At 50.7% G+C, this 27,767-nt stretch overlaps 2 protein-coding genes across 4 annotated transcripts in view; one reads left to right on the top strand and one right to left on the bottom strand.

Annotated features, from left to right (window-relative positions):
- CHRDL2 (chordin like 2) overlaps positions 1-4,609 on the top strand; it is a 32,139-nt gene extending 27,530 nt beyond the window's left edge. For all 3 annotated transcript variants that reach the window (XM_085536606.1, XM_015852670.3, XM_085536605.1), the window contains 2 exons: positions 1,693-1,785; positions 3,335-4,609. In XM_085536606.1, the coding sequence (XP_085392732.1) occupies positions 1,693-1,785; positions 3,335-3,414 (173 nt within the window). In that variant the 3' untranslated portion in view covers positions 3,415-4,609. The remainder of the gene's footprint in view (positions 1-1,692; positions 1,786-3,334) is intronic.
- A 15,649-nt stretch (positions 4,610-20,258) lies between these two features.
- POLD3 (DNA polymerase delta 3, accessory subunit) overlaps positions 20,259-27,767 on the bottom strand; it is a 29,030-nt gene continuing 21,521 nt past the window's right edge. Inside the window, exons 10-12 of the mRNA XM_085536601.1 lie at positions 25,518-25,615; positions 24,618-24,699; positions 20,259-21,554 (exon numbers count right to left, since the gene is read on the bottom strand). Of these exons, the coding sequence (XP_085392727.1) occupies positions 21,349-21,554; positions 24,618-24,699; positions 25,518-25,615 (386 nt within the window). The 3' untranslated portion in view covers positions 20,259-21,348. The remainder of the gene's footprint in view (positions 21,555-24,617; positions 24,700-25,517; positions 25,616-27,767) is intronic.

Genomic DNA, 27,767 nt, shown 5'->3' with positions numbered 1-27,767 from the left:
GAAAGTTGTTTACAGAGAGTGGTGAGGAGCTGGAACAGCTGCCCAGAGAGGCTGTGGATGCCCCGTCCATCCCTGGAGGTGTTCAAGGCCAGCTTGGATGGGGCCCTGGGCAGCCTGGGCTGGTATCAGTGTGGAGGTTGGTGGCCCTGTGTGTGGTGGGGGGTTGGAGCTTTATGATCCTTGAGGTCCCTTCCAACCCAGGCCATTCTGTGGATACTATGATCTGCTGGCATTGCCCAGCCTTCGCTACCCACATTCCTCATTCTTCACCAGCTCCATCCCATGTTGGCTTTTCCATTACTTACAGACCTGGGTTAGGTACTCACAGACATGGTCAGTGGGCAGTATTGGTGGTAGGTGGACGGTTGGACTGGATGATCCAGAGATCTTTCCCAACCCGAATGATTCTGTGATCCCATGGGCAGCCAGAGCAGACTATTCTCATCCCCTTGCAACTGCTGACTCGACATCCGCGTTCCTCCATAGCTCCCCAGCTCCTGGAATGTGTCAGAAATGACCATCCAGAGACCACACATCTCAGCCAGCTCTCCGGGGGCTCTCGAGTGTAAATTATCCAGGTTGGTTGATTAAACGATGTTTATCTCTTGTGGCTCTTGTTTAAAACAACCTCCTGGTTACTGCTGGAAAGTGCTTCATCAGCCCCAGGGCTGCGAGCATGCCCTCCTGCTCCTTTCTAAGTATAGACAGAAGGATTTATGGAACACTTGTGCCTTCCTTGCGTCATTAACACTTTTATTATCTCCATCCAGCGTCTCCTTTTGTTACTGGTAGGACTCCATTTCCCGACCCACTTACAGAGCTTATTAATAGCCCAACCAGCCTCATATTTCTCCCGATGCATTAAGACTTCCCGTATTAACTTTCCACGCTCCACAGCATCCCTTTTAGATGGATCACACGCTGGTTCCCATCCATTACACACTCACCCTATGTGTAACCACTGCTGGGAAGCAGGAAGGCCTCTTACCCAGACAGAGGGGAACAACATCAGACATCAGTGGGGCACATGGGAAGGAGCTGGGCGAGGTGTGGGGAGGATGTGCCCCACATAGCTGCCCTCTTCATCATGCTCCCATCCAGGGATGAATATCTCGACCCCTAATCCCACAGAAAGGTCACTTCCATTGCTAAATGTGTGGTTTTCTCCCGTCAGACATCTGACTCAGGCATCCCCTGAATGGGACAGTGCTGGCGTGGGCTGAAATATCCATCTGAGGTCGGCCATGCATTTCCTGTCCTGGAGAAGTTTCAGAGCTGGGGGCAAAGGAATGGATAAACTTTTGTTCTGGCTGCTTCCAGGGCTGGGCATGGTGGTCTTTACCATCCGTAATGATTCTGTGAGTCTATTAAAAGGAGGAAGGAGGGGATGGGAAGGACCCCCATTGAGTGGGTAGCATGGGGAGAATGAGTAGAGAAGAAAGGGATTCGGGACCCCATTGATCTCAGCTTTGTCCCTGTGGTCATTTCTTGGAGATCACAGCTCCTCCAGTGCAGTTTGGAAAGGAGATTTCTCCCAGTCCTATGCTGGGCATCTCAAACTCTCAGTGGATTTCAGTGGACCCTGAAGCCTATATCCTCAGGTTGAGCATATCAGGAGGGGGTGGAGGTGTGCACCAAAGCCACGCTGAGCCCTACAGCTCCACAGCAATGCCCCTGTGCTTCTCTCTGCAGGGATATTTCACTTGATCCAAACCAAGAAGATCAGCAAACAGGAATTCAAGCAAGAAGCGCAGAACTTCAGGCTGATCGCCAGGACAAATGAAGGTAAAGAGCCCCTTTGTCCCCATCCTCCTGCCAGGTCCCACCACCCCGTGCTCTCGGTCAGTGGTCACATTTTCTCTTTATGGGATTGCAAAGGGCAGCCAGCTTTCTAAAAGTGGACGTGCTCTTGTGAAATCCAAAGGCGAGATCCCTCCAAAGCCCGTAAAACTGTTTGGTTTTTATATCTGATCCGTCTGGTGTGACGGGACGGGGAGCGAAATTATGTGAGGGATTTGAAAGAAATAAACTCTGGAATATCTTTGAAAATCATTCTTAATGTTCTTGGATGTGCGTAAATGTTACAGAAAGGAGGAATGCTGGTGCACATGCCGAGAGTGCCTGCGCAGAACGAAACTGCTGCGCTGTTTCCCACTGGCTGCCTCTTTTCCTGGGCTGGATTAGGGTTTAATGGGTCAGGTTGGGATCGAGCCCATGCCTGTGTCATTCAGCATCCGTGGGTCAGGGTATTGGCTGCCCATTATGAACCAGTTCACCCAGTGGTGATGTGGGTGGAGGTTGGTTTTCACCTCCAGCCCAGTTGAGACAGCACCTCTTGGCCAAGCGCTGTGGGATTCTCAAGTCTCTGCTTCCAGGTTGGGCTCCACACTTGAATGGGGTCTCTGCCCCTCACTGGGACTGTGGGGAGGTCAGTCAGCTCTAGGGGATGCAGAGAAGGGCTGAGCTTTGTCCAGCATCTCCTGGCAGTGCTGGGTCTTTAGGGGAACAATGGTAGGGGTTAGGGGGCTCCGTGCTGGTTTTTGGGGTGATGCTTATGCTTTGCAGGGAGTGTTTAAATGTCGTTGATTGCACTGTTAATTGCATTATGAGAGGTTTGTGGAGCTCTGCTTGAGAGTAGAATCTTAGCTGGAGCAAGGAGGGGATAGGAAATAGGGGACAGGGTGAGGGAGGGAGGGTTGAGGAAAAGAGGAAAGATTAAGAGGATAGAGGATGGGAATAGTGGGTGGGGGATGGAGGATGGGGAAAGGGATAAGGAATAGAGGATCATTGGTCATAGGACAGCTTGGGTTGGAAGGGACCTTAAAGACTGTGTAGTTGTAACTCAAGGGTAAGGGAAAGGGAATGGGGAAAGAAGATAAAGAATAGAGATAAGGCATGGAGAGAGGGGATGGGAACAGAGCATGGAGAGAGGGAATGGGGGCGGCGGATAGGAGATAAGAGATAAGGGATTAGGGGATGGAGGGAAGAGGAAGATGGTAGGGAACAGGGAGCAGAGGATAGAGGATGGGGATAGCTGATAAGGGTTAGAAGTTAAGGGGTAAGGAGCAGTGGATAGGGGATGGAGGATAGAGCATTGATGATAGAGGATGGGGACAGAGGATAAGAGATAGGGAACAGTGGTTATGAGGTAAGGGTTAGGGGGCAGGTATCATCTCTGGCTGTAGTCCCCAGTGTTCCAATGGGAGATATCAAAACCCTTCAGCATCTCTCAGCCCCAGACCCATTGTAGCTGTGAGCTGGCAAAGCCCAGGAGCTTTCCTGATGCCAGTAACTGAGGGTGAGTGCTAACCAGTGTCTGCCTTTGCTCACCCAGGTCACTGGAACATCTTCCAAGCCCAGACGTCAGAGCTGAGGATGACAGAGAGTCCAGAGAAAGAAACAAAGAACTTGTAATGAAAAAAAACCAAACACCAAACCAAACAAGAAACAACTTTAACTTAGCTATTGATTTATCTACACCCACACACACATACACACCTACACATATATACAAAGAGAAGTTGCATTATTTAATAGACTGGCACAGCAATAAGAGATACTCTAGTGTAAATGGCAGCAGCTCCAGCAGATGAACCCAACCCAACCACCAGCACCGTGTCCACGCCGAAGCCACCATGGCAACATGATGTCCCTTGGGGTGCTCCAGTGGGACTGGAGGAGGCCACCGTGTCTCCTGCTGCTGAAGGAGCCGGGTGGGCAGAGGGGGAGTGCAATGTGAAGAGAGGAGGCATTTCGAGGAGCATGGAGCCAGCGACCAAGCGGGATGAGAATGTGCTTCACATCACTGCCGGCGTTGTGATGACCTGCAAGGAGAGAAGACGTAGCCCTTGTCTCCTTTCTTGGAGGCCTCATGATCTGCAAAAGTGTTTTTTTTTTTCCTTTGGCCAAATACCCTCCAAAGCGTATTGAAAAATCTTGAGTCTTTCCTCCTGATTAATAGGATCGTAGAATGGTTTGAGTTGGAAGGGATGCCTAGAGGCCATGTGGTCCCAATGCTCTGCAATGAACAGGGGCACCCACAGCTCCCTTGGGTGCTCTGTTCCGGCTGTTTCCCTTCCTTTGCATGTCATTTTTGGAGGACCCACCTGCTGACATCATGGAGGGGAGCCAGGGGTTTGGGGTGGTGGCACGAATTTAGGTCCAGCAGCACCAAAACTGCTTCTCATGGTGTGGGGATGGAGGAGCTGCCACCCAATCACTGGCACCACCTCTTTCTGTCCCCTGTCCCCCCTGCAAGAATGTAACCTCCAGCACTCGCTGCTCGCTGGCTCTGAGACTCCAAACACTGCACTAACGAAGCGTGTCATTATGCTCTATATTTATCTATATCCTACATACTATCTTCTGGGCTGTATTCACAGGAGGAGCATCTCCCAAAGGGCAAACAGGGCCATTCCTGCAGCACGGAGAGGAGGGAGTGCAGCAGCACCGCTCTCCCCCAGACTGGAAATAGCTTTGGGGGATTTTCAGGTCGTTTGGGTACATGTATTTATCCCCAGTTTTCTTGTTTTATTCTGTTTTGATAAATCTATTTATTTGGAGATCCGGATCTGTCGGGTCAATCTGATTAAAGCGCCTTTTTGATTCAGCCTCCAGTGCCAGCTCTCCTTTCCACATTGGTTTTGGTAAGAGGGGTGCACAGGGTACCCCAGTCTGTTGTGGGGATGTTCCCCTCTCACTGGGGTGTAGCAGGGTTTGGGGATGATGCTTTGGCCATGTGGATTTGGGGAGCATCTTTGCAGACCCCTTACCCAGCAGGGATTTACAGAACCTTTCCCATATCCAGGGCATCCCCATGCCCTACAGCAGCCCTAAGCCTGATTGCAGATGGGCTGCAGGTGGCTTAGGGCTGAAAACCAGGCTCAGGGCTGGCAGCAGAGAACAAGTGAGAGCTGGGGGCAGATTTGGTCCAGGAAATGGGAGATTCTGGCACGCTGGATTGCTGCCTAAGAAAGCTGCTAAGTGAGTGCATGTGCTGCTCTTGGAGAGATGACTGCACACATGGGGCTGTAAATGCCCCAGTGTGAGCAGCTCCTGCCTGGGGACATCAGTGCTGTCCTGTTTGCTCTTCGTTGTGCTCCCAGAGAACAGGAGTTGCTGCCATGGGGTTGGGATGCAGACAGAAATCTGTGCTCATCACAAGGATGGAGGAGCAGCACTGGGGCAGCAGGCAGGCAGCAAAGCAGCTGCAGTGGAGCATCCAAGGACCGGTGGAGCACTGTGCCATCATTCAAGTGATGGGGCCCATCTGGTTGGATTTACCCAGGGAAAAGCCTGATTATCTGAGCTATGTATCCCTGGGGTGAAGGCATTGTCCCATTCAGCACTGCCAAAGGAGGATGCTGCCAGCCCCATCACAGCCTGACCCCTCACTCATCACTCTTATTAACTCACGCTTGTGTGCTTCTAATTAAAGTGAGCTGAGGGTCAATTTACAGTGGGGATGATGGGAGTGGAGATGATGAGGATGGAGGCAATGGGGATGATGGGGGTGGGGAAGATGGGGATGATGGAGATGATGGAATGATGGGAATGATGATAATGGGGTCTGGGGAGAGTGATGGAGAAACATCTCCATCCCAAGACAGTTTCCACCAAGAAATGCTGCTGCCATTTGATCCCTTCTATAGAAACCCAGCTGATATTGCATAGACAAATGCACTGATGGACTGTGTACACTCTGCCCTTGCCACTATGCTTGCACTTGGTCCTAGGCATGGTGCCATGTGTATCCACCACAAAAGAAGGACCCAGAACCCCTCAGGGATGCCATTTCCATGCTGTGACTCTCCCATCCACCCAGAGTTTTCCTTATCCCCCAGACCCATCTCATCCCCTGCCCTTGGCTGCCTACCAGTGGCACCCCATCTTTTCCTCTGTCAGCTGCTCCCCTGCCATCAGGCTTCGTGTCACTGCCCACTCTGTTGTTGTGAGTTAGACTTTTAGTTATCCCTTCACTGCAGCCCAGCACTGGGATGCTGTCATAAAAGACACCCCATAAATTTTGTAGTGAACAATAAAACATTTCTGCATTGGCTGCTGTCCCCCTCACTCATAGCAGCAGCACAGATTGAAGGGTGGAGCTGGAGGAGCCTACAGCTTGCCAAGCCCCAATCTCAGCTGCTGGCTCCTCACAGCCTGGTCAGGGCCTCACTGATGCTTTTTAGGTGGTTTGGTTGGAGGAATGGTGCTGGAGCAACACTGGTGGAATCTGAGGGATGCAACCACATCTGGTGTAGAACAGCTTCTCCGCACCCAAGGAGAACCCAGAGCATCCCCTCTGCTTCCTGCATGATACGAAAAGCTTCTTACCCATCTGCTGGGCAACAGGGGGCTGGGGGTGGGCTCAGCTCTCCCTCCAGATGACAGTGCCCATGGGTTTCTTAGGTGGGTTCCTCATGTTTCTGCATCCACCTCTCTCCACCCATCTACCCTTCTTTATCCATCTACCCTCAGTGCATTCATCCTTTCCCATCCATCTACCCTTCTCCATCTGCCCAGCCACCTGTGCATCCATTCATCCTTCTTCAATCCATCCAACTTTTCCCCCTCACCCTTCTCCATTCATCCTCAGTCTATCTATCCCTCTCCATCCCTTCATCATCCATCCATCCATCCATCCATCCATCCATCCATCCATCCATCCATCCACCCAAACATCCATCCATCCATCCATCCATCCATCCATCCATCCATCCATCCATCCATCATCCATCCATCCATCCATCCATCCATCCCTCCATCCATCCATCCATCCATCCATCCATCCATCCATCCATCCATCCCTCCATCCATCCATCCACCCAAACATCCATCCATCCATCCATCCATCCATCCATCCATCCATCCATCCATCCATCCATCCATCCATCCATCCATCATCCATCCATCCATCCATCCATCCATCCATCCATCCATCCATCCATCCATCCATCCATCATCCATCCATCCATCCCCAGCCCATCCATTCTTCCCCATCCTTCTGCCCTTCCCTACCTATCCTCCACTCACCCTTTCCCATTCATTGATTCCTCCCCACTCACCTTTCTGCACCCACAACCTTTTGGACCCTCCATCTTTGATTTCTCCACATTTCTCTCTCATAAGACATCCCAGAGGAGCACTGGGGATGTGCACAGTGCCATGAGGGTTGGTTCCAACCTCTGCATGTAACACTGCCTGGAGATGTGATGGAGGGTGAATTTGTGTGGGGGTGACTGCTGTGGTGGATGATCTGCAATAGTGTCAATGACACATCATGCCTGGCACCCCGTGCCCTAATGACTGTGCCCCAATGACCGTGCCTTCCTGCAGGGTCCTCTCTGAGGCTGTTTTCCCTGCAGGGGCATTGCTGGGGATTAACTCTTTTAATTGGATCAGCAGCTGCTGCTTCACAGCTTGCACTTCACATCACCTCCTGCTCCCCCTCCTTCTCCTCTTCCTCACGTCACTGTGCAGGAAGGAGCCAGGCTGTTCCCTCCAGACCAGGGTCCTCCTTGCTCACTGATGTGCAAACACTGATATATTTGCAAGGTTTTGTCCTGCATGACCCACATCTCCTGATGTTTCTTCTGCAGAACCCAAACCTCGTCTCCTGCCACTTGTTCTGCTGGTCCCGTATCTCCTTCTGCCCTTCCTGCAGCCCTCTGTCTCTCGCTGTGACCTGTTCTGTGTGCAATATCACTTATCCCATGGCCACTCTTGTTCTCTGCAGAGCATATTTGGGCATTCGGTGCAGTTTGGGTCCCCTATACCAGTCAGCAACGACAGGTTGGACGTCACACCAAAACTGTTTTCCCTTTCAGGCTGATCAAACACTGGAACAGGGACTGAGAGAAGCAGGGGGGGTGTCTCCATCCCTGGACACAGCAACCTGGTGTAACCTCAAAGCTGTCCCTGCTTGGAGTCAGGTTCGGACCAACCACCTCCTGGGGTCCGTCCAACCCTCATCACTCTGGGGTGGATGGCAACTCCCCACCAGAAATCTTGGCTCTCCCTCCGGGGTCTCAGGGCTTTTTTACGTCAGAGCCATGCTATTTCATGCTCTATTATCAGGTTAGTCAAAACACTTCGCCCAAATATATGTCTATATAATTGCCAGCCACGCTCACTTCCTTGGCTCCTGCTGTTTTCCATTGCATCGGATTTTCAATCATGCAAAATATCTACTTTCACCTTAATCTGCACGAAACCCTGCATGAGGAAAGAAGGGAAGCCAACATCCACGTCTCAACCTCATCTTCCCGAGCCCCACATCTCGCCAAGGCTGGAGACAAATCCTGATCCCTTGGGGTGCTGCAAAGGGGAATAGGAATGGAAGAGAAGAGGGTTTGGTGTTGTTGCAAAACTCCAGTAGGAAGCCCATGGCGTTGGTTTGAGTGTTGGCTCATAGGTGAAGCACATCCCATCGACTGGGATCATATTGCCATCCCCAAATTGATGAGATTTCTCTTAGTGCCCACTGCATCTCCCATTGAACGGGACTACGTCACCATCCCCAAACTGATGAGATTTCTCTTAAAACACTTCTCATAGCATCTCCCATTGAGCGGGGCCACCCCGAAGGGATGGGGTTTCTCTTCAAACTGTGCTCGCGTTGTAGGGCACTGAACTGCATAGCTTTGGTTTGAGTGTTGGCTCATAGGCAAAGCACCTCCCATTGAGTGTGACCACACTGCCAGCCCCACAGGGACAGGATTTCTCTTAAAACAGTGCCCACATCGTAGGGCAGAGACCCCCATGTCGTGCTGGGTGAGCATTGCCCCCATCCCCACTGCCCAGCGCATCCCTTTCTTTCCCAGCAGAGCTCACGGGCTGTTCTCCTGCTGCCACAGACCCATCTTCTCTCCAGACTAAACACTCCTCATATTTCCCGTCTCTCCTCACATTGGAATGTGTCTGTAATCACTCTTTTCCCCAATTTCTGCACCTTTTTGGATGCCGGGGCAGCTCAGGATGTACTGAACATCCCAGCAGAGCTGCTGGGGCAGTGGGATCACATTTCCCTGCCCCTGGCCCCATCCCAACACCCCCAGAGCAGGAGGCACAACCAGGAGGAAGGCTTTGCCAGCACAGTGGGACCACGTGGAGACTGGGAACGGGCCCCGGCTGCTGGGAAGGTGGGTGATGAGAAAGGGGTGATGAGAAAAACAGGGCAATGCTGGGAGTTCCAGGAGGGGTTGGGAGGGAAGGAAACGTCAGCAGTGAGATGAGATCTCATCCTGAGGGTCCTTTCACAGAATCACAGCATATGTATCTCTATACCTATAGATTTATACTCTTTATACCTCTCTACTTATATATCCACAGACCTCTATACTTGGTTACCTATAGACCATATTACTATATACCCCTGTACTTCTCTATCTATATAACTCGATGCCTCTATATATTTATATCTCTCCATCTATATATCTCTATACTCCCACATCCATATAACCTCAATATCCTGATATTTATATAGTTCTGTACCCCTATATCTATATACCTCTATATACCCCTGTATCTACATATATATATGCCTCTGTATCTACACTCCTCTTGCCTCCATACCCAATGCACAAGCCAAAACCATCATGGGATTTCCAGAGGGCTCTGGGCAATGGGACAGGAGGGACCAATGATGTAGGGAGATGCAGGAGCACCCCATGGCACTTATGGTCCACCTGCCTACACAATGCAATGCAATTTGGCTGCCTCTCCATGCCAGGATGGTCTCTTAGTTTCTCTCCTTTCTCTCTCATTTTTTGCCCGTGGGAGCTGGGCAGAACCCTGCCTGTAAATCCAAAGGAAACTGCCTACAAGCCCTTCTCACCAGCACTGCCAACAGACCATGATTCAGTGCCTTTATTTTTTTTTTTTGGGGGGGAGGGAGGATGGATAGAAATTAATTAGTTCAGGCCCATCGCAATTATCTAATTCAATGAGCACAACAATAACCCACTGTTTAAAGGTTGTTCATGGACATTTAGCACCATCTGGGTTTTCTGATCAGGGGCTTTGAAAACAGTTGAAAATGAAGTAAGAGGGATTGTTTGGCGTGGATGCCCCTTTTTGCCTCCCAGCTGCACCAACAGTGAAAATAACCCCAATGGACCCATTGGACAGAGGGTCAGCAGAACAAACATCACCCTGCCTCTCACCATCTGCCTCTGAGCTGCATTTGGTGTCCAAAATGGGAAAGCAGTGGCCATAGAGGGACCTGGGGAAAAGAGCTCTGTGTCAACTCCAGAACCCTTTGGGTCTGGGGGTGGAGCTTTGGGATGAAGCTTCAGCCATCCTAATGGAGAGCTGGGGTTTGCAAAGATCCATAGAGGGGATCTGAATGGCTTGGAGCCCTTTGGAAATGGAATGGTTTCTTGACAGGGATGGAAGTTGGATGTGGGAGATGGCCAGGTTGGGCTGATGGCACGGGAAGGCTCCAGAGAGCATCACTGGTGTTTAAGGGTGAGGAGCAACCCACCACGTCCAAAGCTGCCCCAAATGAGACTTGAAGCCTGAACAATATTCAGGATGGAGTCATGTATAACCCACCCTCAGGGTGTCTCTATGAGAATAAATGAGACAGGGGAGGTTTAGGTTGGATCTTAGGAGGAAGTTTTACACCCAGAGGGTGGTGACGCACTGGAACAGGTTGCCCAAGGAGGCTGTGAATGCCCCATCCCTGCAGGCATTCAAGGCCAGGCTGGATGTGGCTCTGGGCAGCCTGGGCTGCTGGTTGGTGACCCTGCACACAGCAGGGGGTTGGAGCTGGGTGAGCACTGTGGGCCTTTGCAACCCAGGCCGTTCCATGATCCTGCTAAGTAGGGTTGGAACTGGATTGTCCTAAAAGACCATAATGTCCCGTGTAGGGAAGTGCTCCCTACCCCCTAAATAAGACAAATTCAGGTCTTACGTTGCTTATTTTCCTGCGTGTTTCTACGACACCAGTAAGGCTGCAGACCTTTTGATGCAGGGAAGTAAAGCAACGTGCTGAGGTTCCGGCTCCTGTCCTGAGGCAGAAGCATCAGCACTAAATAACAAACAGAAACCTTGATCCACATCCAGGATGCTTTTAGCACGTCTGGAGGAGCTCCGCAGACGGAACGGGGCAGTCCGTGTCCCGCTGATGTCAGAGCCCAGACGTGACATGGGGCAGGGCAGCGTGCTGCCCGTGCCCGGTGACCTTCATGGAGTCATCCAGTCCAGCTGTGCGGTGGGCAGAAGTCCCACGTACGTGCTGTGAAGGGTCTGCAGCTCCCAGCAGTCGTGACCTTGGCCAAGATATCTCCACGGGAAAACCATAAATCACGTTGCTGACCTCCCGAGATGGATTATTGGCGCTGGAGCTGGACGTGAGTCACCAAAACCAACAGAAAGATTGGGTAGAGGTGGTGGATGCAGTTTGGCCCTTCATCTAAATGACCAACGACCTGTGATAGAGACCCAAAATTACCAGAACAAGCCCTGCAGGTAGCATTGATCCGTCACGAAATGAGAGATTGTACATCTGGCATTGGGTTCCCAGAGCAGAGCTGCCAAAACTGATATGAGGTAATGCCTAATGGCTTTTGGGTTCTTCTTTCTTGGTGCCTGTTGAGGATCCAAGCCCTGGACTCGCTCTGATCTGAGCAGCTCAGGATAGAACTGGCTCACGTTGGGATCAGAGTTCTGTTATCGTGTTGGCACGGCTGGGTTTTAACCCTATGCACTTTTGAGGGAATTTTTGTCTTTGAAATGGGAATTTAACACCTTCTTGCTGTTTGTGGCCTTGGAAGAATTGTTTTTCCATGGCCTAAATTTCAATTCCACATCTCAGCAGTGTGTGCACAGATTGGAATGGGGATAGTTAGGTTCATGTGGGTGCTGCCTACTTCCCAAGCATCTCAGTGTCCCTTGTGGTCACATCACAGGCCCAAGGATGGGTTGGTTGTTGGGCTACAAGATGAGAAGTGGGGGGAGCAGGGGTGTGAAGCCATGATACAAACTAGAGGAGAGTATCCGAGTCCCTGCCTGTGAGCTTTGGGTGATTCCATTACCCACTGGGAGAAGAGCAGTGACCCAATGGGACAAAGACCCCAGTGGGGTCCTGCTTTCCAGAGGGGATGGTCCCTCGTTTAGCTGTGAGGTTCTGCAGCCATGCTTCCCACACCTGGTCTGGGGAAGAGGGATAACGTCATCCCGCCCAGCACAGCTCCTTGGCACCGAAACCATTGCATGGTGCCAGCCAGCAGGCCAGGAAAGGGGCCAGCTGGGGGAAATGCAGGGCGAGCCCCGCGCCAAACCTCCCCGCTGCAAACTATGGGGATTGCAGCCGCTGCTTTGCACAGACTGTTCTGCTGTGTTCCCTGTAAGGAAGGTAGGGATAAGGAGTAGGAAGATCCAAAAAAACGCTGGGATGTTGGTCTTTGGGCATCTTGGTTTGGGATGATGTGTGGGGCACATCAGGCTGGGGGAAATGGCACCCTGGTGTCTCCCAGGGGGTTCTTACCAGGGGGTAACCATAGATCCTCCCCCATTTTAGACATCCTAGCGTTATTGGGAAGCCCAAGGCACTACCATTGTTGCTCATGAAGCTCTCCAGTCTCTGCCACAGGCTCCAGGACACAGTTTATTCCCCTTTCCCACTCATGGTCTTTGCTGGGCAAGCTGGGATTTTGAGGAGCAGATGCCATTTATTGAGGTTTTCCCCTGCTGTGAGATTTGCGTTTGTCTCTGGGCAGATCCGTAAGGCAGGGATGGCAACTGTGGCTTTCCATCATCCCAAGGCGTTCTGTACCATGATGGGGTCCCACCTCATCCCCATGTCTCTTCCCTGTGGCTGTGAAGAGATGAGCTGAGATCTGTGCCTTGATCCCAATGGACACAGCTTTTGGGGACCACTAGAAGGGGCCAGATCTGCTGGGTCAGGAATTGGAGTTGGGTGTTGGATTCATACTCATGGGCAGGAGGTCTGTAAGGGACAGGCATTGGGACGTGTCATGTCCTTAGTGACCCATCCCACCCAAATTTATTCTTAACGTCCCTCCACAATGGCAACTCCATGCTCAACACAATGGGTGCTGCTGAAGGCATGGAGAGATGCAGCTCCTTGGATGCATGCAGGGCCACGTTGAGAGAGATGAGGATCAAAAACTGATCATTGTAAGAGTCGTCTTGTTATTTGAGTTTTGTTGTTTAAGATGGACGGGTGGGAAGGCTGAGCAGCGGGCATCATAGTGCTGGGTGGGCATGAGGCAGAGCGTGAGTGCTGGAGGAGGATGAAGATGAGGATGAGGACAAGAATGAGGGTGAGGATGAGGAAGACAAGGAGGACAAGATCGAGTCTGTTCTTGGATGAATGGGAACAAAGTCCTCAAGACCCCAAGTTTAGGATGCACAGGGTGAGTAAGTGCCATGGAAGGGGCTGTTGGTGTCCCAGTGAGTGTCCCTTGGGGCCATGCCATGTAGAGTTCCCAACGTCACAGCTACAAACCCAAAAGCTCCATCATATGGAGGGGAAGCTGAGGAGATTTAATACCCCAGGGATGAGATGTGGGATTCCTTGTGGGCACCCATCTGTCTGCAGTGTCCTCTTTGGTGTACCCACTGTGCCACCCTCCCACGCTGTCTCTGCCCGCATTCAAATTCCCCATCACTGCCATGGTTTTTGATCCCAGCTTCTCCCAGCTTCTCCCCTCCTCTGCATCCACTTGGCCCCACTGGGGCAATGGTGGGATCCCAATGGGGAGCAGACCCAAATGGCCCCATGAGGTGGGGAAAAAGTGCATGAAGCACTGGGGACAAATGGAGGCGAGCAGGTTCATCTGTTCTCAGCTCCCACTCCTGGCCAATGGGGGTGGCTTGAGGACAGCAGGGTGGCCATAGAGGATGATGGCTGGGAGAAGAGAGCAGACATAGACTGGAGGTCTCCATGAGCACCCCTGTCACCAGGACAGCACGGTGGCCCATCAGTGTCTCCATGTGTCCCCTAATGGGGACGTGCTGCCCAGTGCTGAGGTCCTATGGCACAGCCAGTAGCCAGGAACCTGCTCTGGGACCAGGAGCTCATTGCACACAGCCAGAGAGTATAATAAAATTAAACCTCATTAAGCACTTAGAGCAGGGTTTGTGTTGAGGGGCCGAGGCGGGGGCTGAGATGGATGGGGGGGGAGTGTAAGTCTCAATACTGTGCTATTTAGGAGGGAGAATTTAATAACGGGGGAGTGTGGGGGGGTTGGTTTTTATGGCAATAGATTTATTCCACCTGGGCTAAGAAATACATTCCACATCTGCCGAGCCGTGTAACCAGACTCTAATTAAAATCGTATGCCAATGAGGGCCCGGCTGTAAAACACAAAGCTGGCTTTTAGAGAGGCTGGGAACCGCGGCTCGCGCCGAGCTCTGGGCTGGGGGCCAGGCGGCCGTGGGGAGGAGAGGGACGGGGTGGTGGCAGCAGGACTGCTATGGTGGCAGTGGTCCCATGGCCACTTGGGTACCCCCGGCTGGGCAAGGGGGTGCGTGTGCCCATGGGGTGTTGGTGCTGGTGAGAGGTGGAGGGTGATGTGTGGTGGTACTGGGGTGTGGGGAGTGAGGGGACGAGGGGCAGCCATGTCTGTGTGGTGAGCATGGGGACAAGGGGACACCCGTGTCAATACAGAGACAAGATGATGGACGGGGCTTTGAGAAACATGGTCTAGAGGGAGGTATCCCTGCCTATTGCAGGGGGATTGAAACTAAATGGGACCCTTAAACGTCCCATTCAACCCAAACCATTCTATGGTTCTATGTCCAGGTGAGTGCTGGGACCCTGTGGACAAGGTGATGTCTGTGTGACTGTAAGGGACCATGGGGACGAAGTCAGTGTAATGGTCCTGGGGTCAGGATGATGTCCATAGATGTGCAGGGACCACGGGGACAGCGTGATGTCCTTGTGAGTGCAGGGACCCTGGGGACAATTTGGTGTCCATATATGTGTATCCATGAGGACAAGGGGACATTCATGTCTGTGTAATGACCAAAGTGATGCCCATGTGAGTGCAGGGATCCTGGGGACAAGCTGGTGTCCGTGTTTATGTAGTGGCCATGGGGACAGCATGACACCCATGTGAACGTGGTGGACATAGGAACAGGGTGATGTCCAGGTGAGTGTCAGGACCCTGGGGACAAGGTTGGGTTGGGGATGGGGTTTGCATAATGAGTGACACCATCATGTAGGGGGGGGGACCATGGGATGGCGTGGTGACCTTGTGTGTGTAGTGACCACAGGAACAGGTGGATTTGTGCACATGGGTGATGCCCATGTAGTGATAATGGGGACAGGGTGACATCCATGCATCATAGTGACTGTAGGATGGGGTGACATCCATCTATCGGTGACATGGGGACAGGGTGACATCTATGTGACTGTAAGATGGAGTGACATCCATATGTTGGGGACAGGGTGACATCCACACATTGTGACCGTAGGATGGGGTGACATCCATCTATCAGTGACATGGGGACAGAGAGATATCCATGCATCACAGTGACCATACGATGGGGTGACATCCATACATCAGTGACATGGGGACAGGGTGACATCTACACATCGTAGTGACCACAGGGTGGGGTGACATCCATCTATCAGTGACACGGGGACAAAGGGATATCTATGCATCACAGTGACTGTAGGATGGGATGACATTTATCCATCAGTGACATGGGGACGGGGCGATGTTGGTGTATGGATGAAGCAATGGCCATGGGCACCGAGTGGCAGCGAAGACACCGCTATGGGGCCGGGGACACACTGATGGTGTTTTGTCCCCTGTGCCTCCTGCATTCACCTTCCCAAATCGCCCCACCCAGGTGCTGTCGGGCCAATCCTCATTTTCTCATTGAAATTAAGAAGCAAAAAGGGAAAATGTAACTATTCGCCCAACGCCGATGACCGAGCGGGGAATAAGGCAGACCTTCGGCCACGTCTGAGTGGCACTTTAATGGGGCCACGCTGAAAGGCAGCCCTGTGTGCGCCGTATGGGGACACCGCGTTTTTACGGCCCCGTGCAGTCAGGGCTGAACAAACAGAGGTTCTGTCTTGGGTTTAATAGAGCCGGTCCTCCAGACAGCAGCAGAAAGTGCCAGTTCTGATGGAGAGAGACTAATGAGCCCTTCGAAACGGTTCATACGGGAGCAGAGAAGTGAAAAAAAAACACACAAAAAACCCACCCCAAATGCGCTCGATGCCAAGGAAAATACGCTTACCTAGTAAAGCATGAGTAATAAGTGGCACTTTTTACAGTGCAAAGATGTAACTTTTCATGAAAATACCAAATAAGGCCCCGTGCAAAAGGTGGACGGTCGTTTTATTGAGGTTTTTTCTCTCCCCCCCCTTTTTCTCCCCCCCGTTTTGCTGGTGCCTGTTTATGGGTTCCCACCGCCCCCGGCGCAGCCCGGCTCCTTCACCGTGCGACGAAATGAGGAGGGAATGGAAAAACAGGAGCCGCCGTGCTCCCAGACTTTCTATTTTTAACAGGTTAAAAATAGCCGTTTTTCAGCCACCAGCCCAGGAAGCGCTGGGGTGAAGCTGTGCAGCGGGGCGTTGGGAGTAAACAAGTGTCAGGATGGCTGATGGAGATGGGATATTGAGGGCTGCCGGGAGCCGTGGATGTGGCCATTGGGACCTCCAGCAAAGGGCTGCAGGGTTCAGCACCAGCGGGGTGCTCAGCACTGATTGGGATGCTCAGTTCTTAGGGAGGATGCCCAGATCTGAAGCAGGATGCTCTGCACCTAAGTGGGTGCTCTAACCCACGGGACAATGTTCAGCATCAAGGTGGGATGGTCAATACCCAAGCAAGGTGCTGAGCACTGAGACTGGGGGATGCTGAGCTCCAAGATAGAGTGCTTAACACCTAAGTGAGTGATTTATCCCAAGGGAAGAAGTTCAGAATCAAGGTGAGATGCCCAGCATCCAAACTTGGTGCTGAGCACTGGGGATGCTCAGCCCTAAGAGAGGATGCTCAGATTCAAGGTGGGACAGTCATCATAAGGTGGGATGCTCAGAATCAAGGTGAGATGGTCCATATCCAAGGATGGTGCTGAGCACTGAGGTTGGGGGATGCTCAGCACCCAGGGAAATGCTTTATCCTGAAGGAAGTTCAGAATCAAGCTGGGATGCTCAGTGCCCAAGCGAGGCACTGAGCACTATGGCCAGGGATGCTCAGCATCAAGGTGGGATGCTCAGCACCTAAGTGGGTGCTAGGCCCCAAGGGAGAATGCTCAGACTCAAGGTGGAATGGTCAACATCCAAGCAAGGTGCTGAGCACTGAAGCTGGGGTGTGCTCAGCCCTCATGGAGCATTGCAGTGGGATGATCAGGAGCTCAGCACTGAGACTGGGAGATGCTCAGCACACAAGGGGATGCCCAGCATCAAGATGGGATGTTCAGCCTTGTGGGTTGCAGGGCTAACGCTCTGAACCCAAAGGGATGCTCAGCATTAAGGAACCTGGGCACTCAGCACTAACACTGGGGGACAGTCAGGATTCCTGTGTCCAAGAAATGCCCCAAAGCAGGGCCTGCTTTGATGTAACATCCAGCTCCAGAACTAGAACCATGGCTCTGGGCTCACACTGATCAGTTTTGGGTTTGAGACTTCCCCAACCTCTCTGGGATGCTCTTGGCAAAGGGGCACTTCGGAGGTTACTGAAGATCACAGAGTCCAAATGTCACGATTCCATCATTCCTTGAAGCATTTCTCTGCTCAGAACCCCCAGAACATCTCCATGCCACGCGGGATGGACAGACCTGGCAGCTGGATGGTACAGACATGGGCAGAACCACCTACAATATTCCTTAAAACAACCAAAGAGAGGGGACGGGCGCTGGCATCCATCACAGCAGGTGTTACTCTGCATGATGACGTGCTGCAAAGCCTCTGCGAGACGTAGGAGCCAGGAAGGATGCTTTAAGTGCTTAAAGCATAGCATGAAGGATGCAGATGTCCTCAAGCCCTTATGCCTGCAGCTTGAAAAACAGAGAAAGGGAAAGGCAGCAGCACTGCATGGACCAGCAGCAAGGGACCTTCCCCAGGCAAGGTGCTGACGCATGGCCCGGCGCTGGCACGCGTCTGCTCTCCCCTCCACCACTGCTCAGCTCCTCCAGGCAGTTTTGCTTCCTTTTAAGGCCCTGTGCTCCCTGCTCTGGAGCTGCAGCCGTGCTGGGAGAACAAAACAAGTCGGCAGTGCAGCGCTGCTCGCCTTTGCCCTGATGGTTACGGGCAGTGCCCTCGGCTCCCATTTTCCCTGCAGCATTCAGTGTTTAACCAGATAAAGGGCAGCCAGGTTTTCCAAGCAGGCTCCGATCCCTTGCAGCACAGGAAGCTTTAAATCAGCATCCCAGCTCGTTTTGCAAACGAGGTAAGGAATTCACATCCACAGGAGCGGTGTTTTAAGGCAGCTGTTGATCCAACACAGCACGTTGGCCAAGAGGAGCTTGGGGTACCAATGGTTTTATGTTTGACATTGGATGGTGCAACTTCTCCAACTTCTTTCCCCATCAGTATAACAAAGATTTGCCTTAACATCCTCTGCCTTAACATCCAACTAAAAACCATTAACAACGTGCTACTTAGCAGATGACATTAACAAACATCTCCCCTTGCCTGTTGAAGGCTCTGTCCTCCTGAGGGTGCAGAAATGGTTGGAAGGCAGATGCAGTGACTTCCTCTCTTCTCCCCTTGCATCTCCATTGCAGGGAGCTGTGCAGGTGACAGCAGCCCACAGATCTGGAGACAGAGATGTAAAAATCCATCCTATTAGATAAAAACCTATCCAGGAGGGAAGGGACAAGGCTGTATCATGAGCCAGGTGTCCTACAGCCGGACCCCAGCATCCACAGAGAGGGAATCTTCCTTTAACCCATTCTCCTTGCTCATTCTTACACCCCATGCAGCATGCAGGAACACTCCAGCCTCGCCCAGGGGGCATCCAGGGTCCCAAGGCCCCCGTGGGGCTGGCAGAGCTGTGCAGTGCAGGAGGGGGAACATGAGATCATGATTTTGGAAGCCTGAAGTTCGCCTATGTCCTGCTGCAGACATTAAGTCATTTTCCTGAGGAAGCGGCGTATGACGTTGAGCTGGTTATATGGGGTCGGGGTGGAGCAGCGAGATTCAGCGAGGGGACCACTGTTCTGGTACAGAGGAGGTGAGGTGCGAGCACAACACATCCCTGCAGCATTTGTCATGGAAATAAGACATGAGGAGACAGCCCAGGGGTCTGAGTCCAATGCAGAGCTCAGTAGCTTGAGGTGTTTTCCACCTGGGTGACCTACAAAGATGAGTTTATTGGATGGAAGAACTCTTCACCTACTGCATGTAGTGGTACTCCTCTGTGTGGACAAGAAACCACTGGAAATCAGGACGGAGCACATCTTTTAGTGAATAAAAAAAGGCAAGAAAAATCTGTACGTAACCTTTTGTTACTTATCGCTTTTCAAAATATACCCCAATTCCACCAAGAAAAGCAACACACAAAAGTGGTGGCCTCCAAACCAAACGAGGTCCTTCATTACTTCTCCCCATGGATCTCTGCTGCACACATCACTAAACACACCTGGAGAGCATCCCACCTCCTGCAGCCGTGCAGTTGGCTCCGGTTGGGTGCTGGTACCAGTTCTGCCTGCCCTCCTGCCTCCTACCCTTATTTCCCCTGTAAGCTTCCAGTTCAGAGTCCAGAGCTGAGTGGGGAGGATGCTGGAGCGTGAGGTTACCCTCAATCCCTGTCTTATATGATCCATCCATCCATCAAGCAACCAAACCCATCCAGCTGGGATCAGCCATGGGCGCAAGGGCTGTTTAAGGAGATCCTCTCCCACCCGCTGAGGGTGCAAGCTGCTTGGGGTGATCCAGCTGTAACTGAATCAACTGTTAGTCACTGTGAGGTGTGCATTCCCATTCTGTGAGCCACCAGCTTGATCTCTTGATTGCCAGTACAATCGATGAGTTGGTCCTCTTGCTATCCAGAGGTCAGAATACTTTCAGCTGTGTCTAAAGACATCTCCCCATTGGTTTACACTCTTCAGACCTTCGTGCCACCACAAGCACTCTGTATACCACTACCTATGTACATGGCAATACATGTATAAGCCTAACAACACCCAGAAACAATCACTGACCACATCAGTTGCTCACCTGAGACCTCACCAGCCCAAGTTTCAGAAATGCTGAGCACCCATCCTCCGGAAAACCTCTTTTATGATATAAATCTTAGCACCAAAAGACAGAAGGCATCCAAATGGAGGAGTTATTTCTAATCAACGGGTCTGCAGTGCTTTATTCACCTCCAATAACTGGTTTCTCAGAACCATTTGCTGCAACACTTCCTCCAGAGGCAGCTGACGAGATGTCCTAGAAAACAACTCGACGGTGTCTGGTTTGTGCCTGTAAAACACTTCAGCAGCAAACCAGGCCCAACAAAAACACAAAGCTGCGTGCAGTTCCTCACAGACAAGGACACCTGACCTTGGTCTACCAGGAGAGCCCTCTGAACACCCCATCCCCTTTGACTTGTTAACTTCCAAGGTTACAGATACCGTTGCTTTCCCAGTAAGAGCACAGCCTTCCCCCAGTTCCACCAGAGCCAATTGTGTGGGAAGCCTTTAAGATGTTTTTGCAGAGACAGAGCACCAACAGTGTCCCGCTCTATAATTAGGCATCTGAGCCATTTACAGAGGATATGCTCAAGGAAGAAAAGGGTAAGAAAATTTTATATGCACCACTTTGTCCAAAAGAAGGTTACGAAAGGCAGAGCAAAAACTATTTACCAGCCCCAGAGGGAAAATTAAGCTTGTTTCATTCAGTTCAAGCTGAAGCAGATGTTCAATATCTGTGTGTGTGCCTGAAGACCTGCTACATTGCAGCTTCTCACCAACGTGAACGTTTGGATCAATGTGGAGAGCTGGGGGGTGTAAAAACAGGGGTGAGGGGAGGGAGAAAACAAAAGGGGGAAAAAAAAGATGATGCCATAACTTGACTCCTAGTGGAATCCATCTACCACTTGTGGAATGGGCCTTCAACACCGAGCTGCTAAAAGGCCATCTTAAAAAAAATAAAACACCATGTAAATACATGAACAGTCTTTCAAGAGTTCATTCCAGATGTCGCATCCAGGTGGTGATTTTCACATAGCTTAATAGTGAAGACTGAAGTTATTGCAGATAAAACTTCTTCCCAATACAAAATGTAGTCCAGAGGGCTTTCTTACACAGTAAGCAAGATATCTTACGTAATGGAAGATTGCAATGTTGTCCTCCTCCTGCGCAGCAGCTTTCAGAGAGCCACGCAAAGAGAGCAACGCTCCCAGGCTGCCAAAGGGAGCGGGGGAAAGAGTCAGTTCATTTCTTCTGAAAGAAGCCCATGATGGAGACCTGCTTGTTGGCTCTGCCGGCGCTGGCTGCCCCTTTCTTCTGGTTCTTCCTCTCTTCCTTTGGTTCTTTCTTCACGGGCAGTGCAGGCTGCTTGGGGACAGCTGGTGGCTTGGTCTTGGCAAAGTCATCCTCACTGTCAGTACAGGATTCGCTCTCATAAACCTTCTCAGTCACTGGTTCAAAAGAGAAGAACAACAGATGGTGCTGGTTAAGCATGTGTGTTGAAGAGAAGCAGCTTCCCCCCCTGCAGCCTACCCCATTGCACTTCTGGAAATGAGCACTGTGGGTTCAAGGAGCACATGCCAGGTATGGGAATTAAGTTCAACCCTCAAGGTTAAGCGTTACATTCAGATGGTCAGGCTGGTTTTACGTACAATGAGTTAAACTGCCCAAACAGAGTCAAACTGACCTTCTTTCCTAAGCATCAGATAGTAGATGGATGAGCTGGGAGCTTGAACACCATCCAGCTCTTTCTAAATGGGCTGATGCCCCCAGGGATGCTCTCTTGCAGGCCATATGCACACCTTAAACACCAGCAGCCCCCCACTGGGAGGACAGCTCCAGTTCCAAACCCATTCAAGCACTGCCCTCTTCAAGATTCAAGGGCCACTGCTGTGCATCAGATGGTCGGGGTAAAGCAAAGCCAACACACTGAGGGGCACAGGACTCCATTGGCAGCTTCCTCAATGCAGGAGGGCAAGCAGGGAAAAAAATAATAAAGAAATACCTTAAAAAGACCACAAAACGGAACCCATCACCAAAAGCAAGGACTACTACAGAATGGGATTGCTGGCTTGTTACTGTCAGCATCCCACGATGGCAAGCTAAGGGATATAAAGCAGCACTCACTGAAATTAACCTGAGTACATTGCACCGATGAAAGCCACCATTAGATACTAGTAAATGTTGTTGTATCAGCCTTCCCAGCAGTGCTCTGGTATTCTTCTAGTAAACCATTTCTCTTTAGCAACTGTATTCTTTTAAACACACGTCCTAACTACTATTCTTCTGGGAAATTAGCTTCCTGTTGTGTTAATGCATCAAACCACATAAGATTCTCTACGTAACCAGCCTGCAAAGAGGAACGGTATGAAACCCTGCTCTGCAGAGAGCAGATGCTCAGACAGGGACCATAAATCCATGCTGACTTCCTGCACAGGGGACTGACCTCTGAGGGAGCAGCGTTAGCAGATTGCTGGCCAATTGAAAGACTTACAGCACTGTCACCCTGGTGGTAATTGTTGGTAACAAAGCACGTGCCTAATCCCCTCCAATTACGAAATAACAGTTTATGTTAAGTTTCTCCTAGTGAGGCTGCAAATGAATATAAGAATGCTGTGCTTGTGGCAGGCCATACCGATGGACTGTTGATGCTCAGCTCAGCCAGATGTGCTGTATCACCATAACTCAAGTTATGAGTGCGAGCTTTAACTTATACCAGTGCCATACAATCCATTTGCCTGCAATGGAGACGTATTTATTCTAATACTGAAATCCATGTGTATCCTTCAAGAGCAACATGCATTAGCTTAAACCTCAGCAATTCCGTTTTGCTACAGGCTAAGAGCATGCACAAGGCTGTGTCCCTGTTGATGCATGGTAACGTGCTTTAAGCCCAGCTCCACAGACACTTGCTCAATTTCCCTCAGGGCTAATCCCTAAATTAGTTTTGCTTTTTGACACCAATTCCTCACTATTGCAGCTATTGTGAAAACGGCCACTTCAAAGTGTGGAGAAATAGAAAGGACAGCTTAACCCCAAGGTTAGGATTTAATGTCTTTGTAACACTGTCCTTGTGGGCATCAAGGAGCGAAAAGAAAAGCTGTCTTTCAAAGAATACCAACAACTTATATCAGCCTGGGAGATCAGCAGGTTATTTAGCATTCAGATGGCTGCTTCTGTGCAAGAAAAGGGTGGGTAAAGAGTGGGGTAAGCTGGACAGTAACCAGACTGGTATTCCATGCAATGAACTGGTTGGTTTTCAGTATGGGGAAATGCACCTCTCCTAACCCTAACCCTAACCCTAACCCTAACCCTAACCCTAACCCTAACCCTAACCCTAACCCTAACCCTAACCCTAACCCTAACCCTAACCCTAACCCTAACCCTTCTTCCCCACTCTCAGTATCCTGGCTCCATCCCTCCTGCCTTTCCAGGTGCCCTGTCTCCCAAAGGCACAACAGTGGCTTGCATTTCCCTTTCCATACAATGGCTGTGGATAGGAACCATAAATCCCCAGGTTTCACAGGAGACTACAAAGCTTCTTGGGAGTAAGGAGAAGAGAAGGGTAATCTTTCCAGCCCTGATACATTTGGAAAAGGCTGAAGAGAAAGAAGCACTCTTTGCTGGAAGCAGAGCCCAGAGCACTCATTACTGCGAGCTCTGGATGCAGACTTCTTGAACCTGACTCCCCTGCTCATGCTTTTTTGATCCATTTTCCTTCCAAGCATTTTAATGCTCCTATCTGGGATGGGAGCACAAAAACACCCCATAACACAACAAGCCAAGTCAGCAACACCTGTGCAAGCCCAATGCCTTGACAAAAATCCAGGGCTTGAGATTTCATTTACCAGCACAGCCAGTTGATGAGTGCCAGCCTTGTTTCTTTAAAAGAGATACACAAATCCAATAGGAAACATAAGACACAACTATACAGATGGGTACAAACATGCAGGCTGACTTGTGTGCATGCAGCCCTAAATCTGGGCCAAGCAAAGCTGCACCTACCTATGCTTGTGCATGAAAACAAACCTGTACACACAGGTCTTCTACAACTGCCTGAACTCCCCTGACATCTATTAAGATGAAGAATGCCAGGCACATCATATGGTTTAGCTGACAACATCACTACAAAAACCACCTCATTTTGCCCTCTTAAAGTTTTAAAACCTTTAAGGAAAAAAAACAGATTCTGAACTCCTGCAGCTCTGCTTCAGTGCCAGGATACAGAGAAGGAGCGCAGTGGTGTTACACAACTCTCTCCAGGTCACAGGAGGAAGCAGTGTGCATTTAAGCCAATCTGAAGCTTCTGGTTTTCAACAACAGCTCTGAAACCTCCACCCAGGCCTTCACAGAAAGGGCAGGTACCTCAACCTGGGAGCACAAGGTGGAAAGCAGAATAACAAAGTGATGTTGTGATATCGTGAACGTCTTCCTAAGCTCAGGAGAGGCTGACCCATAAAAACCTTCAGTACAACTGCAATAAAAGTGAGACCCACAGAGGCAGCCACTCTTACCCATGCAGCCTTCCTCTTCATCAACAAACATCTTGGATTTCAGCACACGCTTCCGTTTCCTCTTCTTTCCCCCAGCTGAAGCCTGAAGGACAGCAGAGGATTGTGAGACACCAAGAGTTTAAGCCCTCTGCACAGCCCCTGGTCACAAAAGCATCAGCCCCGAGAGTGTCTCTAACCAAACCCATACAGAACATTTAGTGAATTCCCCTCCCTTCTCAGGATAGCCCAGTCTAAGCTTTACTAATGCCATGGTTCTCTCCATCCCACCAGGGTGAATTTCAGAGAGACCAAACAACTGAAACCAGACAGCAGCTTCTTCTGTCTGCCAGCACGAGGGGCACATTCCTCTTGCAGGGCACACGACATTCTGAAATGTGTTTAGCTCTACGTGGGGTTGTTTCATCGTACCTCTGAATAACGAGGAAATAACAAGGTGTGCATGACACCAGGACGCTTGCTGTGATGAACAGCTGTGCTTTCAGTAAAGCTACATGTGTTTTTTCAGCTCAGAGGTTGACTTTGTGCCAACCAGAGCCCACCTCTCTTACGCAGCAGCAATACAAGGTTGAACACTGAGGTTCTCTGGTTTCATTCTGGCCCTGCCTTGACTCCAGAGGCCAAGATTTAGAGGGGAGAGTGTAAAACATGAGCAACAATTCATAAAGGGGGACAAAAGGGAAGAAAAACTGTGCTATATCAGCAGAAAAAAAACTGAGAGTTTAAGTAAAGTTGTGCTCTGGGTAATGAACGAAGTGGTGAATGTGATGGATTCTTTCACGGTGGATCATGTGATGGACGTGGCAGGCAAACAGGACCATCCCCTTGGCATCTGCAAAGGGGCTGAGCAATCCCCATCATGTCAAATGAAAGCAGAAGTTAATCACCATGGTGTGCTCTTACCTCAGTGGTTGCTGGCTCCAGCTCAGCCTTCAGAGCAGGTACCAGAGGTGGTGGAGATGGAGCTTTCTCTTCTTCGCGTATGGGAGATGCTGGGACATCTGCCAAGAAGAATATATGAACACCTCAGCAGCAGTCAGATCTAACATCCCCATGCCATCTAATTTAACTCTGAGTAATTGCTTACAATTTAATTTGAGGTTTACAGATTCTAACTTAGATCTGAAGACAACACGTTCCAAGAAGCCATCTCCAACCTGACAGCTCACCCTGCACTAAGGTGCTACGTGCTGGAGCTCCTGAAGAAAGCATGGACAAGGATGGGATGGGATGGGATGGGATGGGATGGGATGGGAGAAGTATGTTTGGTATTTCTGGAAAGCCATGTTCAGCCTCACTGAGCAAAACTTCGAAAACCAGCACCGACATTAGAAGGTTTCAGGCATGTGTTTCACCTGTTCACTAAGAAAAGGAACTGGAATCTGGCTAAGACCACATATTAATTCATAATCACTGTATATCCTCTGTTTCTCTACCTCTCCCTGAATGGTAAATCACAGTAATTGCTTCAGAAGTGGCATTTCAAATCCTGAATGATCAACTCTATTAGCTCGAAACTGCCTTCATAGAACCATAGAATGGCCTGGGTTGCAAAGGCCCACAGTGCTCATCCAGCTCCAACCCCCTGCTGTGTGCAGGGTCACCAACCAGCAGCCCAGGCTGCCCAGAGCCACATCCAGCCTGGCCTTGAATGCCTGCAGGGATGGGGCATCCACAGCCTCCTTGGGCAACCTGTTCCAGTGCGTCACCACCCTCTGGGTGTAAAACTTGCTCCTAAGATCCAACCTAAACCTCCCCTGTCTCACTTTAAGACCTCCCATCTTAGTTTAATTCATGCAGGTATTAAATGCAATACTGCCCACCCCACAAGATTTCAAGGAACACCACAGGAAAAAAAAGACCAAAACAAACAAAACCAAAACCCAAACCACCCCAAAAAGCCAAGTCCATTCTCCCATCTGTCACTGTGTTCCTCTTTGTGCAGCAGACAGAGATGCTGGAATCCCTCCAACACCTGCACTGCTCCACATGGTCAGGGCCACCTCCCCAGCTTTGTATGGTGCAAAACCAGCACTGGAGGCTCTCACAGCAGCATCAGACAGGGGTGAGAGCAGCAGGGCATGCATAGGTACAAGAAGGCCAAGGTCACTTCTATGGGGCTGGTAGAAGCACAGAGCTGCGACAGCACAGAAAGATCAGAGCAATGGGGGACAGGAGCAGCACCGTGACTAATTGAAATGACTTCAACGAATCCTCTCCAAGTCCACCTACGAAATACTGCCATGCAAGCCCTCAACTGCGGGGGAGAGCAAGGAATGTGGGGGGAAGAAACTCCTCATCTGACCTATTGCTTAACAATAACAAGGCTGCGGCTAGCTGCGAGGACAGAGCGCTGCTTGGCATCTCCTCCCAGCCCTGCTGGCTGCAGTGCTGCCTTCACGCTGTCGTCGTAACACGAGTTTTGGATCCGTAGCTGTCCCAAGCGATTAGGTCAGTGTGAAGAGTTACGACTGTGCCAGGCGTGCAGCCAGCTGACCTTCATAGGTTAAGAAGGGCTCAAGCGAAACGGTGGTTGGCTGCCAACGCTCAATAATAAATTACATTCTTCAAACGAGGACTCAGCCTCCTAACTACTGCAGTAAGCGAGGCACAGAAATGCAAACAGAGCAGGATAACATGACTCGGGATTTCACCTTGCTCCAAAGCACCGGGTCTGGCAGCTGTGCTAAGATAAAACCAACCAAGGGACCTGCTTGGAGGTGCTAACTGCTGGGGGACCACAGCAAAGACTCAAAATCCTCAATATTTATCCCAGTCTCACGGCAACTGCAGGCTGAAAAGCCCACAGGTTGCACAGCACCGAACGCTGCAGGCAACCCGAGCTGGCTGCATCCACTGCAAAGTATTTGTAAGGAGTGTGCATGCTAGGAGGGCTGAAAATCAGCCTGGTGAAAAGCTGTTAATTGAGGGGTCTTTGAGGGGAGTCACCTCAACTGCTTTTGCTTGGGGGAAATTCGGGTGATTCCCCAGCCTCCTCTGAATGACTTACCCCGGCTTTGGCAAGCAGAAAGCACCTCCTTCCCACGGCAGTGCTTCAGACCACCATCGAGCTGTGGCTGCGTTGCTTTGTTATCCTCTTGCAGCCAGCACAGTCCTCATGACATGTGATAACTCCTGAGTCAACCCTCTTGC

Source organism: Coturnix japonica, chromosome 1 (genome assembly GCF_054131305.1).
Source record: "Coturnix japonica strain WE chromosome 1, WE-NBRP24, whole genome shotgun sequence".
Lineage (NCBI taxonomy): Eukaryota > Metazoa > Chordata > Aves > Galliformes > Phasianidae > Coturnix > Coturnix japonica.
The sequence above is the reverse complement of the archived record's forward strand: the minus strand, read 5'-3'. Positions and strand labels throughout refer to the sequence as shown.